At 41.0% G+C, this 16,089-nt stretch overlaps 1 protein-coding gene across 1 annotated transcript in view; it reads left to right on the top strand.

Moving 5' to 3' along the window:
• Positions 1-2,320: 2,320 nt before the first annotated feature.
• FBLN2 (fibulin 2) overlaps positions 2,321-16,089 on the top strand; it is a 145,715-nt gene continuing 131,946 nt past the window's right edge. The window contains exon 1 of the mRNA XM_089523101.1: positions 2,321-3,707. Coding sequence (XP_089379227.1) covers positions 2,378-3,707 — 1,330 coding nt within the window. The 5' untranslated portion in view covers positions 2,321-2,377. The remainder of the gene's footprint in view (positions 3,708-16,089) is intronic.

Genomic DNA, 16,089 nt, shown 5'->3' with positions numbered 1-16,089 from the left:
TTCAGCACAAAGAGTGTTTGCAGTTCAGTACTTGTTCTTGCAAAATTTGCATGTGGATTTTCTGCACAGAAAATACATTTTCTATACAGGAAAGAGCATGCTTTCTGTACAAAAATATATGAATTTTCTGCAGAATTAGTGCCAAACTGTAAAGATTTTAATCAGTCCAGGATTCTCTTCTGCAGGATTTCCCAACATTCAAGGAATATGTTTTTCAACTATTTTTAAAAAATCTTTTCACATTTTTTTCAATACCTAGTAAATATATTATTACGTTCAGTTTTTTTAACCACCATACAATTGGAAAACCTTCCTGTGTTCACATCATTGTGCTACAGAAAGCAGCCCTCAAGTTTGTTGATTAAAAATGGAGGTAGGTAAGATCAGTAAGAAAATAATTTCTTTTAAACAAAAAGGAGGAGGAAAGAGATTGAAGTATTTGGGACTTGCCATTTCAGGAAGGCTGTGCCAGGCTGCCATCCACTGGAGTAGTACTTCCTTTCATACATCCACACCCATCCATACACCATTGAAGAATTGGGAAAGTAACTTTTAAAAAGTAATTATTTACAATTATAGTTGCAAGGCCACCAAAGCCACTGCCACTATAGTTACAGATTTAAAATGTAACTCTTTATTTTTCAATTTCTCAAAGGTTATGTAAATAGTTGTTTTAATTACATTTTAAAATCTGAATTTTACAATCTATTCACCTGTAGTATGCAACACACCCTGCCCCCATCCTCCTTGATGTTGCTTCAATGCCCAGAATAGAGCAGGAGGCAGTAGCATGAGGCAAGGCACAAGCAACCATTTGGTATTCTTTCTCTACCTTTTAGCAGTGCCAAATTTAAACTAGTAAAGGGACTAAAATTGGCAGCTACAGCACATTTTCCCTTGTAAAGTTATCATTGTTATCTTTGTTATTGGAAAAACTAACCACAAACAACTACTTGTTTGTAACTAATTCCTTCTAAATTCTGGCAATATTTGATCTCATGAATAGTAGTCCAAATGTATTGGTGCCAGTTTCACTGAACCACACTGACAGAGATAAATCACTTTCAGAACACACATTGACGTGCAACTGAAATAGTTCTGCTTTAATGATCCTGATATAATGTACAGGATAAACAGCTCTGAAGTAGAGACTTGAGATACATTAAAATTACAGCACTGTTTCCCCAAAGATCAATAGAATAGATTGCATCAGAGGGTGGTTGACTCCTCATCTTTGGAGGGCTTTAAATAAAGGTTGGATGAACATTTTTCAGGCAAATTTTAGTTTTAGATTTCTGCATGGGAAAGGGTGACCTACATGGCCTTTGTGGTATCTTCTCACTCTGGAGTCTGTTATTTATTACTCTAATTTACTGTACATTGTAATATGTTCTAAACAGAAATTATATATCTTGATTTTAAAAAAACAATGCATAATGATGTGACATCTTTTAAACTCTAGAGGCATGATTCAAATAGTTATCCTACATTCAGATTTTTTTCCAAACAAAGCAAGATAACAAATCTTACTGCTTAGGCTCCTGCTGTGATGTCTGCACAGGGTTCCTGGTGGCTATAGAAACTATTGTTTATGCTTATAGCACCAGTTAGGCCTTATGGAGGTCCTCTATAGTGTATGCATGCTGACATAGTACCTTAGGAAGAAACTGTGATAAAAAGGACTTATGATACTGATGACAGAAGCCCATTTTAAGTCAGATCAAAAACCCTGAGGGCTATGTGTCCACTTCAGAATGAGCTTTAGAGTAATAAAGTTAGAAGATTGATTCTTTCCCCATTTAAGTTTTGTGCCATCAAACTACACTGATCTTATATGCACAACTCATGTCTAAAGAAGAACTGTATATTTTTCTGCCAAGAAATTCTCTTCCCCCCCAAAAAAAAAGCCCATTTCAAAAATATATTGAAGATCAAAGTGTTGCTTTTTGTGTCTCTTATGTGTGTGTGTCTTTTATGAATGGACAAAAAGGGCACTTTCTTTTTTGTTTTCCCCCCCTCTTTTAAGAGGTAGAGTGGGGAAAAGAAAGACAGAGTAATGAAAAACATGAAGCTTGGAGTCTTGTGTCTACCGTTGCTTGGGTGACATGATGATTAATATTATATGTAGGTTTCCAGATGTTGAAATTTTATCCCAATTTTAAAGTATCTCTAGTGTTTAACAGAATATGCGTGGAGTATAGCCTTTAACAACGTTCTCTTTCATAAACCTAGGCTCTCATTGCAAAACAGAATCCAGAGAAATATGTCAGACTGGGGAGCTGAATGAACAGAAATTCCAAGAGGGAAAAGAAAGAGAGAAAGAAACCCATAGAAGACAAGGGGAGCTAGATTTTTGCCATACTTGCTTAGGAAGATTATGGATAGACACCAAGTGTTATATTTACACTCCATGAGCACAGTCCTCTTGGTGCTTATTTGGACTGGCATCTCAGAAGCTCAGAAGGATTGCACAGGTGTGGAGTGTAAACAGCTGGAAAATTGCATTGAAGAAGTGCTTGAGCCAGATGACTGCTGTGCATCCTGTCTACAGCATGGGTGCACCTGTGAGGGTTACCAGTACTATGACTGTGTCAATGTAGGATTTATCAATGGCAAAGTCCCCGAAGGGCAGTCTTATTTTGTCGATTTTGGAAGCACGGAATGCTCATGTCCCAAAGGAGGAGGCAAGATCAGCTGCCAATTTATGCTTTGTCCAGACCTGCCACCTAACTGCATTGATGCTGTGCTACCATCAGATGGGTGCCCTCAGTGTGGAAGAATAGGCTGTGTACATGAAGATCAGAAGTATGCAGCAGGACATACTTTCCATATGCCACCTTGCAAGGTATGCCATTGCCCCAATGCAGGAGGAGATCTCATGTGCTATCAGCTCCCAGACTGTAATGAATCCACATTAAATTCCCACAAGCCTTCTGATGCTGGAGAAGCTGAATCAGAGAGACACTATGATGATCCCTACAGTTATGATCAGGAAGCACCAGAGGGAGACACCTTTCAGGTGGAACCTCCTAAAAAGTTCTACAGTTACTCAGCACATACAGAACAAGAGAGCCTTGGCCAAGAGCAGAGTGAAGATTATGACTATCTTGCAAACAGTGTTACTTCCCCTTCCATAACCCATCCAGTTTCTTACCCAACTGCTGTTTCACTGACAAGCACAAATGTCCCCACCATGCACCAGTCTGAAGATAGTCAAACCACTGAAAAAAAGGAGGAAAGGATTTATATGAGTACAGTGTCAACACCCAAAGGGCAGCAGACACATTATAAAATCACCACTGCTAAGAGCATTGTAAAAGAGAAAAAAGCTGCAGTTACCACTGAGATACCCAGATATATGGCAGAAGGTGAGAGGAAGCACCTTGCCTACCGAGAGAGAAATGAGCAAGAAGAGAATGCCCGATTTAGAATCAAAATGAATATGAAAAAAGACAACAAACAGAAGGAGAACAAATTATCGGTCTTAAAAGAGGCCAATAGTACTCAATTCCCTGGGCTAAACACTTTGCAGGAGAAAGGAGATGATTTCCCGCAAGTCAAATTTAATCCAACACCACCATCTCTTATTGCTTTGAGAGAAGACAACAACCGGATATCACAAAAACAGTCTCAGACACTTTATCATTACCAGCCTGATGAAGACGTAGATCCCAATTCTGTTCATACTTCCTCCAAATTGCCACAAGGTAAGATCCCATAAAGCAAAATCATTCTAAAAAATAGAATGGAATCTTGGTTTTACCTACCTTCTGCATTGCACAGCCTGTCCAAAAATTATCTTTACAATCTGAATTCTATATACAATTGAAATTGTAAAGATAATTTTTGAATACTCTGTAATACATCTAATGTGACTGTGCTCTTGCTTGATTCATTCTCAGTCTTAATGGCAAATATAACATTTTGAGTTTCTACTGAACTGCTGTTGCTTTGGTGGGTCTGTTTCAGAGTGGATATAACTTCAGTAGCAACATTTCAGAGTGACTTAACAGCTTCAGCATAGGTAATGACGCAACAGTTTTGCCTGAATATTTATTTAATTCTTCTGTAAAATATCCAATACTGAATAGCTGTCTGATGTGCTTTAATTCAGAAATTACTCCTGCCATTGTTCTCTAATATCATACAGCTGCCTGTTTGTAAATGGCAAAAAAGTCCAAGTTTGTGTATGGTTATAAATAGTTATAAATACTAGAATTATAGTTATAGAATTATACATACTAGAGAAAATGCTATTAGTTGTGACTATATTGTTAAACAATTAAGTGCTACTAATATCCTTGACAGGTGTTTATTAATACAGAATACTCAATAAAATACCAGTTTGTAAATATAATTTGTAAATAGTAGCTCATTAAATGTGATTGAGTCTGGATCACAGCGATTCTCACAAACTTTTTGTACATTGCAGGATATAACTTTATGATGCAATATTCCTGGCTCATGAGCAGTGTCAGGATAGTTCTTTGTTGCAGAGGTTCTTGTGGACCTGGTGTTTAATATGGAAGAAAATTGTCATATATTTTGTTCTTATGTGAATGATTTGGGCAGTTATCCCCTGCTGCAGAATAATGCAAGGGTTTCCATGCAATTTTGTGCCACTGTTCGCACTGTGGGACTCTTCAGAAAAATATGCCAAAATACATGTGCTTTTTCTATGCAGAAAACTCACAAATGCACACTGAGATAAACCCACATGATCTAAACTGCCACCTGTAACCACTCAATTACAGAAAGCTCATACAAACACAGAATACTATAGGCCTATGTAGTCATTACCTAAAAAGGTTCAATCAGCAAATGAAGAAGGGAGTAGGATAGCCTGCCCACCTTCATCCCCAGTTCCAGAGAGAGATAAGTCTGAATAGGAAAGCTCTGCACACAGTGAGGACTTTGACTGGTTTTGATTTCTCATCATATAGAGAACGTCCATGTGCAAGGGATGCTTTCCTGTTCAGACTTGTCATACTCCTCTTGAGAAGAGTGGCAGAATGAGGACAGGGAGGAATGGAGCTTTGCATGTGTTTCTTGGATATGTTGCTTGGATATGTTTAGATAATGACTTATATATTTTGGAACAGTCTGGAGGTCTACAACAAAAAGAAGAAAAAGAAACAAGCCATGAATGATAACCTCTGCGCCTTTAGAGTTATGAAAGCAAAAACCATTGATTCTGACTGGGGACCAAGATATGGTACTCCTCTAATGTATTTTCCAGCAGACATAATGTCACCTTTATGACATTCAAATATTTTAATAAGCTCACAATCATGTTTATTTGTGCTCATACTTAATAATGTTCAGGATGCAGTGATTATTTGTAGGGTTGACGTTGGTTGCATTTGTTCATGATAACAATAAGCCATAAAGTAACCCCTTCCTGTTCCCATTCTGATGAGAACTGAGATCAGATTGTGATGGCTATTGTCCAAAACAAGCTATGTTCACGATCTAAAGATTAGGACGCCTGCCTCTCCCTTTCCTGCCAATTTGAGAGCCCCCGTACTTGTGTTTTACATTTGTTTAGTTGCCAGGGCTGATTTAATCAGTCATGATTGCCATCCTAATCAGACGGAGACCTTATGTGTTCAAACTATGGTAAAATAATATCCTGAACTAGGTCAAATATCCTAGTGCCAAAAGATAAATGTATTCATTTGTACCATAAGTGGGCTACGTTCCTGACTGGTGAATGTTACAGTTGGGAAGTTGCCATTTCATGACCTATTGGAAAGTACACACCCAGAATAAGAAAGGTAAAATTTTTTGTGTGCGTTTGTGTGTAAGTATGTTTTGAAAGCTGTCTGCAGCCCTGATAATCTCCATTTGGATTAAGAAAACAATTCCCACTGCATCCTGTGGAATACATATGGAAATAGGTGCTTAGGCCTTGGCTTTTGGGAGAAAGCCTTGCACAGAATCCTCCCAGCAGGCCTTTCCCCATGCTTTGACCCATGCCTTGCCATATCCACCAGTGGTCATTCATTCCCTCACTTTCCTCATCTGGGTTGAATTCACAGCCCAGCCAAGTTGGAACATGGAAGGAAAATGGAGGGTGCTCTTGTTAATGCTTGCATGCTTGGAGAACACAGCACTTAAAACAAACACATTCATTTTAATTGGCAACAAATGAGAGCTAAAGGGCCCTCCCTGCTTCTGATTTAATAAGGATTAATTTTGTCACACACTATCCCAATGCTGTGAATGTTGGGTAGAGGTGGCTTGATTAAATGGTGGTGGAGGAATCACATGGTCCACTTCTATCTTATGCTGTCTCCAAGGGCTTCATTAGGGGGTGCACTGGATGACCTTGGGCAAGTCACACTCTCTCCATCTCAGAGGATGGCAATGGCAATCCGCTGTGAAGAAACTCTGAGGAAAACCCAATGATAGGTTCACCTTGGGGTCGCTGCAAGTAAAAAATGACTTGGATGCATACAACAGCTACAAGAAGGCATGGAAAATCTTAGATGTTTATCACACTATACTCTTAAAGTGCTACTATTCCAGTTTGACTCGTCTAGCTGCCTCCTGTTGCATTCTGGGATTGGCAGTTTTAAGGAGGAGTATTTAGAATTCTCAGGCAGAGAATTCAGGGAATCTCAGGGAAATTAATGCAGTGGTCCTGTGGCTATTGCAGTCACAGAAGCACACAATCTCACCACCACAGAAAGATAATGCCAGGTAGTGGGGATAAACAGGATCCTGGATTTTGTTGTTTTTTTTTGGGGGGGGGGGGGGTTGGCAGCCTTTGTTACCCAGATGTTTTCCAGATGTTTAGGATTGCTTGCTTCCATAAGGCCCAGCCACATAGGTGAAGACTCAGTAATTTTGGGAACTGGTAATCTGGAGGGCATCACGCTGGGAAAGTCCGCTGTATAGTAAGTCACAGTGCACTAGAAGAGACTATGAAAAACATGAGATCATATCAACACATACTGAGTATCCATAAAGATCAAATGAAGCTGTGACAGAGCTAGGGAAAAGGTTATTATTATTATTATTATTATTATTATTATTCCCTGAACACACCAGTAACTATGTTGTCAGAAGGAATTCTTGGAGTTCTGGTGCAGAGAAGTAACTTTTCTAAACTTTGAGCTGGGAATGTGGAATAGAGCATGGTGACATCAATTCATGCATTACCATATGTTCCTGAGGGGGGTAAGGAAAAAAAACATAAGGCTTTATTCAGTTGTAGGTTGGTATTTTTTATGATCTAGCTTGTGAGACCTGCAGACAACTTTCAGAAGTGAGCAATAGGCAGCCATAAATTAGGAACCAGCAGATAAGCCAAAGAAGGGAACCAGAGAGCAAACTGAGAGTTGAAAGAGCCTGGGCTAATAAAACTATTGTTGCATGAGTAAAATCCTAACCCTATTGTGAAGAAATTGCAATCCTTCCTGTAAAAAGAAGAAGAAAAAAAGACAGACTGGGAATTCTCTGTTTCATGTGGAAATGTTCCACCCTATAACTCCTTGGCTCATCACACAGGGTATCTTTCTTCTTAGCCAGAAATAGTGCACAACCAGTGGTGGGAGTGATATTCATGTCTGGCAAGGATTGCTGATTCATATGTTTTAAGCTGAAAAAAGAGTACATAATTACATGCTAACCATGACAAATGGAGGCTCTCATATCTATGATGAGTCCATTTTGGATTTTTATTCTGCAGTTTAAAGGATCTATTCAAGGTCCTGAATCCTATTCCTTAAAATAGTTTCAACATCATGGATAGTGCCTTTAAAATTCAGAGTAAAACTCGGAGCGGATTCACCACCCCACTGACTCACTAGTTGCCACTGCATATTAAGTGTTTAACTTTTCATGCAGTTTGATTGTGAGGCCCAGTGTAACGTGTTAATGGGCACATAAGAAAGAAATGGATGTGGTGTGGCTATACTCGATGGCACTTTTCATTTACATAATCTTGAAATTGTTCTAAACACTATTTCAGATACTAGATGTAAGTAAGCCCTTTAATTTTTTTAGTTTTCTTCATTATATTATAATAATGGTTCCAAGAGAGCCACTATGACTAATCTTGGCATGATTTTAAAAGTATTTTTAAAGAGCAGGCAGAAATCTGGTAGTGTTACATTGACACTATTTTTGCTGACATGTGCTGGATAGGGTTTTCTAGCAATACCAGCAAATTTTTCTAAACTGTAGACTTGAACCATATGTTCTGTTAGAAGGCTGGAGGTGACTAGTGCCTCCAAAAAGGAGAGCTCCTACAAGTCCTTTCCAATATGTCTGGATTGACACACTTCTGCCTGGCTCTATCTATTCACAGCTTGTCTTCCCTGCTGCATCCTGAAAGACTCTAATCTAATCCATGATAGGGAATTTACTGACAAACTGCCATTAAACAATATTGGGGAAATAAAATTAGGATTAGGAAAAAAGAAAAAAACCCAATCTATCTGATTTCATTTATTTATTTAGAAGTGATTTTTTTTATTTTGACTCTTCATCTAGTAATCTTTAGAGTGGTTTGCAACAACAACAACAACATATAGTGTGCAAGTTTTTTTAAAAAAATACAGAATAGATAAGCAGGGGTGGGATTTGTGTGGCCCGTCAGATGTTCCTCTGCAACTCATATCATTCCTCACTACTGAGTATGCTGACTAGGACTGCTGAGACATCTGGAAAATCACCAGTTACCTCCCTTGCTAAAGGATCTGGAAGAATGAAAATTTTTTTTTAAAAAATTCTGCATTTAGACAACAACAACAACAGCGGCAGTAGTAGCAGCAGCAGCAACAATAACATGTTCCCTAGAGAGAGAGTTTCACACATGGGATGTCACAGCCAAGAAGCCTCTCTGGTTGCCATCCATCCCTTTTCCACTGTTGCGAGCACTCAAAACAAAGCCTCAGATGATGGCTATAGCAGATAGTCACATTTGTATGGAAGGTGTTTAGTTAAATATCAGTCCCCAGGAAATTTAGGGTTTTATAAGTAAGCACCACCCTCTTAAATTAGAGTAAATGAACAGACAGCTAGCAAACCATTTTCAGAACTGGGAAGAAATCCTTCCTCCTTGGTATATCCTAGTAAAAATCAAGGAGCTGTATTCTGTAGCAACTGTCATTTTCATGTTAAAAAGTGTGGCTCTTTGTAAGGGTATGGCTTTAGTCTGTCCCAGAACATAGATAACCATGGCAAGACTTTGTTCTTTTAATTCACCAATAAAAAGATTAGACTTCAATCAAACAAGAATGCCACAGCTGCAAAAGACAATTTAGTGATCAGGACTGTACAAACTGCAGAGACTGAAGCATTTGTTTTACATTTTCCTAAAAAAAATAAGTAACATTAACACATTTATAACAGGAAAATTACAAAGGATCTGTAAAAGTATGTCATAATTAGGAATGTCTTCTGTCATTGTTAGGAGTGGAACTAAATTACTGTCTGGTAAAGCAGAATCTTTAATTGGGGATAATAGTGACTCATATGAGTGTATCCATATGTGTTTCATAATTAACCACACATGTTGAGGTTTCTTCTTTCTTTCTTTCTTTCTTTCTTTCTTTCTTTCTTTCTTGAGCTAGTATGAGTGAAAACTATAGGAAAAAATGAAGAAAAATAGAAGCAAACAGGTTTGTTAGGGCACATCTAATGTGCACATTTGTGCAGATACAAAACTGCCTTTCAGAAGTCCAGCATAATTACATTCACTGGAAAAAAGCAATGAGATAATCATGTTAAAATGGCTAGCTGTTAAGCTGCCTTTATGGTAGTTCAAATAAGGTGAAATCTGTTTGTCATTTCCAATTGAGTGAGTACCAAAGTCAGTGCATAAGTCAGTCTGTCTGCTTCGTAAATTTAATTCACTTCAGGAAAGGCTTGAGCCTCCATATAGATTGTCACTGAGCCTGAAACTTGTAGGGCAAAAGGGTCACCAAGTGATAGGCTTTGGCATTTCTCAGTTTCACAGAAGTGTGATGGCTGAATTGGCCTTTCAGTGCACTGGGAAATGGATTGGCAACAAGATAGTTACACATAATAATCAAGGGCATGATTCATTGTTGGATTTCCACTAGGGAATTGACAGATAACAATGAAATGAAGAAGAGATACTCATCTTTCCCAATTGAAGCCCTTTCTGAGCCCCCAAAACTGGCACAGGAAGGCAGGGAAAGCTGGAGCTAGTTTCCAGAAGATGTGGAGAAGAGAGGAGCAAAGTTCTGAACATTATTGTAGAAGATGAATCGCGTGTCCATAATAATCTTAAACCTCTCCAACTAGTGTACCATGATGATGGGGACAAAGATTGAAATCTCTCTATTTCCTACCAATCAACTGAGGAAAAGAAGGGGCAGAATCTATTCACCTTCACATGTGGGTGGTGAGTTTGAAACTTCTCTGTCCAGTACACCATAAAGGCTTGAGAATACAGGGAGGAAAAGCAGCTCTTGATAAGAGATAATATAATTTCAACCCCCAAGAGACTTATACATCCCCTCTCAATAAATATGGGAAGTCTGGACAGTGTTCCTATCCAGTGAGTAGGAAATTTCTTCAGCAGATTCTCATGGATCATCTCAGGAGAAAGACTGAGAAGGATATGCATATCTGTGCTTTTAGACAGCCTGTACCTATGAGAGAGCCAGTATGATGTAGTCGTTTGAGCACTGGGCCATGACTCTGGAGACCAGGGTTCAAATCGCTGCTCAGCCATGGAAACCTACTGGGTGACCTTGGGCATGTCACACTCTGTCAGCCTCAGAGGATGCCAATGGCAACCCCCCCCCCCCTGAAAATATGTGCTAGGAAAACCCCATGATAAGTTTTCCTTAGGGTCAGCATAAGTTGGAAACAACACAACAACAATACCTGTAAGAAAAGAATATTTACACCACAAGGGAGGACATTAGAACTTGTCCTAAACCTCAAACTGAAGTTCTGAAACCTGAAAGATGGATAATTGGGTTGAAAATGCAAAGAAGCATCTTTTGACTATTTGTATGGAAGCCTCTTGTTGGACCCTGATTCCACTTTAACTGCTATGTTTCCTCCTATGGAATCCTGAGATTTGCAGTTTAGAGAGGAGTATGTAGCATTATCAGTCAGAGCTCTGGTAATGCCTCATCAAACTTCAAACCCCAGGATTCCTAGGATGGAGCCATGACATTTAAAATGGAATCATAGTGCTATAACTGTGTAGTCATTTTGGAGGCCTGCTTGGCAATGGAACAGACTGCCTGAAGAGGTGGTGGACAATTCTTCATTTAAGATATTTAAGCCTTTGTCAGGGATGCTTAACTGTCTACTTAGTAGGTAGTTGGACTAGGTTATCTCTGCAGCCCCTTCCAACTCTTTGATTATATGTGTGTGCATTTCAGTGTGACTAGTATGGAGGAGGATGGGATGGCCATGCCTATGTTGGACTATAATCATCCCCTTAATTTGAATGAAGCTGGTATGTGACCATCCCAGCAGGTTTCCTGTGTCTTGGGCCTAAATAATGTCCCTACTCTGTTTTATACCTATATATTATCATAGATTTTATTCTTATTCTATCTGATGTGAAGAAGAAGCCACATTGAACTCTTTGGTTTTGTGTACACATGCATAGATTTGCAGTGTAAATATTACATCACTGAACACATCCATTGTTTCTGTCTTTGTAATTTTCTGCCTGATTATCTTCACCAAGTAACTATTGGCTCTTTAAAAATCTATGGATAGTTTACAGAAGAAGATATCTACATAAATATATATAAGATAAAAAGATAATCCATATAAATATGAATGCACAATGAAGGTTTCTTTTCACAGAAAAATCTTTACAGAGACTGAGACAGATGACTGTAGCTCTCTCAATGTGGGAACCAATGCTGATAGTTCTGTTTTTCTTACTAACAGTTTCCTGGCAAAAAAAAGTCAGATGTGGTTAGTTCCCTCATGCCTTTGGTTAAACATCTGACTTTACTACAACTTATGTGTGATTTTAAATCCCTTTGTTTGGTGTTTGCTTTTCATCATCTGAATCATGTGAGCTTTTAACCTGTGAAATATCACATAATAATATGCTGTACTTTAGATTTTCTCTTTTGAACTTTAATTTCCTTTTTAAAAAAGTACTTAGTTCATTGCTAAGTACTCTGCAGTGTCCGAAAGAATAATGCTGATGGGCATGGAAATTAAGTAAAGAAAAGGATTGAAATAAGATTCTGGCAATGTAAACACAAAACACATACTTTCAAATAATGCAGCCATTCAGGAAACTGATTGTTGAGATACCAAAGAATGCAAATTGCCCTTTGTTGGTTCAGGTGGGCTAATCTGAGACAGTGAGACAAATCAAAGCAACAGGCTTTGAAGATAATGAATACTTTTGTACATTCCAGGGAAGTCAGTGCTCAATCTACCCTTGATGCTGAGGAAGATGGATTGCACCTAGTGTCATTAGGAGCTGTACTTTCAATATGGAGGGGTGAAACAATATTATTCTGGCTTTTTGCCATGTCAAAGCCAAAATCTAGCACCTTTCCACTAGATCAATTATAGTCATAGAAAGAAAAGGCTAGGTGCCAACCTCTGTTACTGTTTTATGACACACTCACTCATGAACCACAGGTAATGGTGAAAAAATAGTCTTGACATGAAGTCTGAACCGGAAATCTTAACCCTCCTGAGAAGGAAATAGGGTCACCTGCACTGCCCCATCCCCTAATGTACCATGCACCATTTCCATCATGTCCTACCTGTTGAGTTCGCAAGCTCTAAATGGCTTTCTGTCTGTATTCTCTTAAAGACAATTTTCTTGATTAGGAACTCCAGTGAGAGTGTCTGACTAGCCAAAGGTCACCCAGTTGGTTTCCATGACGGAGGGGGGAATCGAACCCTGGTCTACAGAGTGATAGTCCAAATACTCAAACTTCTGCACCATGCTGGCTCTCACTGTAGCTATCAGCAATTCAGGTCAAAGGAAATATTATTTCTGCTGGTTCAAAACAAATATATGCTTCTCCTAGTATGAGAGATAGGAAAGTGTGAAGAGGAATTACAGAAGCCTGTAGGGATCTTAAGAATCCGAGAGGAGAAACTCCGGTGTGGTTTTTAAACAAATGTCTAAAAATAAGTGTTGTCCCTCATCACATTGTCAATCAATAGAATACGTGGCTAGTGACAGCTATTGTGTTATTTACTCCCCTCATCTTGAGACTTCTACATGTACTTCCATTTGCTTCCCAGATATCTTGTGACTCCACAAATTGTCATTCCTTGTGGTTAACAATTTGCACTGAGATCCAGCAATTGCTGCTCAGTGTTTTTCTTGCTTCTCCTCCTTTCTCTACCAATAGCTTTTATCTCCCCCACTCATTTTTAGTAAACTGTTTTGACCTGGAGGTCATACTAGCATAGCTTATCTCTATGGTTCTCAAACTTGTCTTTAACGTGACCTTAGGGATAGCCACAAAACTCATATAATGATTCTTGTGACTGGGAGAACCATCCAGGAGGGAGGGGTACTGGAAGAGAGGGTGTGTGTTAGTACTATCAGGAGATTGTTGGACATGGTGTGTACTTGGTTCGGTGAAGAAAAGGGAGGTGTGGCTGTGTCAAGCAGGAATCCCATTGGAGTAGTGTGGGGCAGGGGGAGATATAGCGGTAGGAGAGTGGAGTTATACCGTAAGGGAAGGCGGGATCGATGCGTAATATCTATCTCACCTTCCATCCACTCTTCTAGCCAAAGAGATCTGAGGGTCAGTCCAACTGTACCACAAACCCTGTCTCTGCTCCTGTGCAATGCCAGGTCTGTTAGGAATAAAACCCACATAATATACGATCTCGTGGAGGATAAGAACTGTGACCTGGCTTGCACTACAGAGACCTGGCTCGGGCCTGAGAGTGAAGCGGTGTGGGCACAGGCCCTCCCTACCGGGTACTCAGTGAAGGACCAGATCAGGGTAAGTGGGCGGGGGGGGGAGTTGCCTTGATCTATAAGAACACCCTTTCCTTGACCAGGAACTGTGTCCGTCAGACAAGCTATATCAAGTGTATATACCTGACCCTGAAGGCCAGGGACAAGTTAGGGATTCTGTTGGTCTACAGGCCACCCCGTGCGCTAACAGACTCCCTGGCCGAGCTGACACAGCTGGTCTCGGAGCTGGTGCTGGAGTCCCCCAGGCTTCTTGTCCTGGGGACCTCAACATCCCCTTTGAGGCCGGTTATGTTCCAACTGGTGCGGCTTGGGAGTTCATGGCTACCATGACTGCCATGGGCCTGTCCCAATTGGTCACTGGGCCAACGCATTCTGCCGGTAATACACTCGATGTTGTCTTCTGTACGGACATGGAGTCTCCGTGGGCAGAGGTAACAAATATCTCCGCCCTGTCATGGACGGATCATTTCCTGGTTGAGGCTAGTATCAAGGCTACTACCCAGATCCCCCCCCCCCCGGGGGTGGTGGACCTATTAGGATGGTCCATCCTCGAAGGTTGATGGAATCCAAAAGGTTCCAGGAAGCCCTAGAGGGTTATTTGGTTGGAACTGACGGTGATTCTGTTGATGCCCTGACCAACACCTGGGATACTGATCTCTCCAGGGCTATACACAGTATCGCTCCCAAGTGTCCTTTCCGGCCTGCTTCCAATAAAAAGCCCTGGTATATGGAAGATCTCAGGGCAAGGAAGCGGGCTGCGCAACGACTAGAGTGAAAATGGCGGACACATCAGGACTTAACCGACAAGACACTCCTAGAATCTCATTTGCAGGCCTACGGAGTGGCAATAGGTGCAGCCAAGAACTCGTTCTTTGCTGCACGTATTGCGTCCGCGGAGTCGTGTCCAGCAGAGCTTTTCAGGGTTGTGAGAGAGCTTACCCAACTGGCTCCCCCCGAACCCATTATTAGAGCCATCTAAAGCCTGCTGTGACGAGTTTAACAACTTCTTCGCGGATAAAATCTCTCGGCTAAGGGCTGATCTCGACGCTGTTATTGGTTCAGAATCGAAGAGAAGAAGCGTCCAGAGCTTCCGTGGACTCAGTTGTACTGGATCATTTTGAGTCTGTAAGTACCGAGGATGTGGACAAGATCCTCAGTAGCGTTAGGAAGACGACGTGCTCTCTCGATCCCTGCCCTTCATGGCTGGCAGTTCAAGGGGGAACGGTGATAACTGAGATGTTGCGCCGAATTGTCAATTCATCTCTCAGGGAGGGCCGATTGCCATCTAGTTTAAAAACGGCCATTGTGAAACCTTTATTAAAAAAGCCCTCCCTTGACCCCCTAATTCGAAATAATTATCGGCCTGTTTCACTGCTGCCATTTCTAGGGAAGGTGGTCGAGAGAGCGGTTGCCTCCCAGCTACAGAGGGTCTTGGAGGATACGGATTATCTAGACCCATTTCAAACCGGCTTCCGGGCGGGCTATGGGGTTGAGACTGCCATGGTCGCCTTAGTCAATGATCTCCGTCTGGGAATGGACAGGGGTAGCGTGTCCCTGTTAGTGCTCTTGTACATCTCAGTGGCCTTCGATACCATCGACCATGGTATCCTTCTGGATCGCCTGGGGGAGTTGGGTCTCGGGGGCACTGCTCTGCAGTGGTTCATCTCCTACCTCTCAGGCAGATTCCAGATGGTGGAGCTGGAGGACTCTCACTCCGATAAGAGGGCCCTTACATCTGGGGTCCCTCAGGGAGCGATCTTGTCCCCCATGCTATTTAACATTTACATGAAGCCTCTGGGAGAGATCATCCGGAGACACGGGGCGCGGTGTTATCAGTACGCTGATGACACCCAAATAGTCTTCTCTGTGTCTCCGACTGATGCAGTGACTAGGGATGGCATCTCTCCTCTCAATGCCTGTCTGGAGTCCGTAATGGGCTGGATGAGGGAAAACAGACTCAGCCTGAATCCAGAGAAAACGGAAGTACTTGTGATAGGCTTCCCCGGTCCCGGGAAGGAAATTTGTCCACCTGTCCTGAACGGGGTCACGCTCCCCGTGACGGAAACAGTTCGCAGTCTGGGGGTGCTTCTGGACTTGTCGCTTCACCTGACTTCTCAGGTGGATGCGACAGTTAGAGGCGCCTGTTATCAGCTTCGGCTGATATG

This window comes from Sceloporus occidentalis, unplaced genomic scaffold (assembly GCF_023333645.1).
Source record: "Sceloporus occidentalis isolate IW3139 unplaced genomic scaffold, rSceOcc1.0.p SCAF_1, whole genome shotgun sequence".
Lineage (NCBI taxonomy): Eukaryota > Metazoa > Chordata > Lepidosauria > Squamata > Phrynosomatidae > Sceloporus > Sceloporus occidentalis.
The sequence above is the reverse complement of the archived record's forward strand: the minus strand, read 5'-3'. Positions and strand labels throughout refer to the sequence as shown.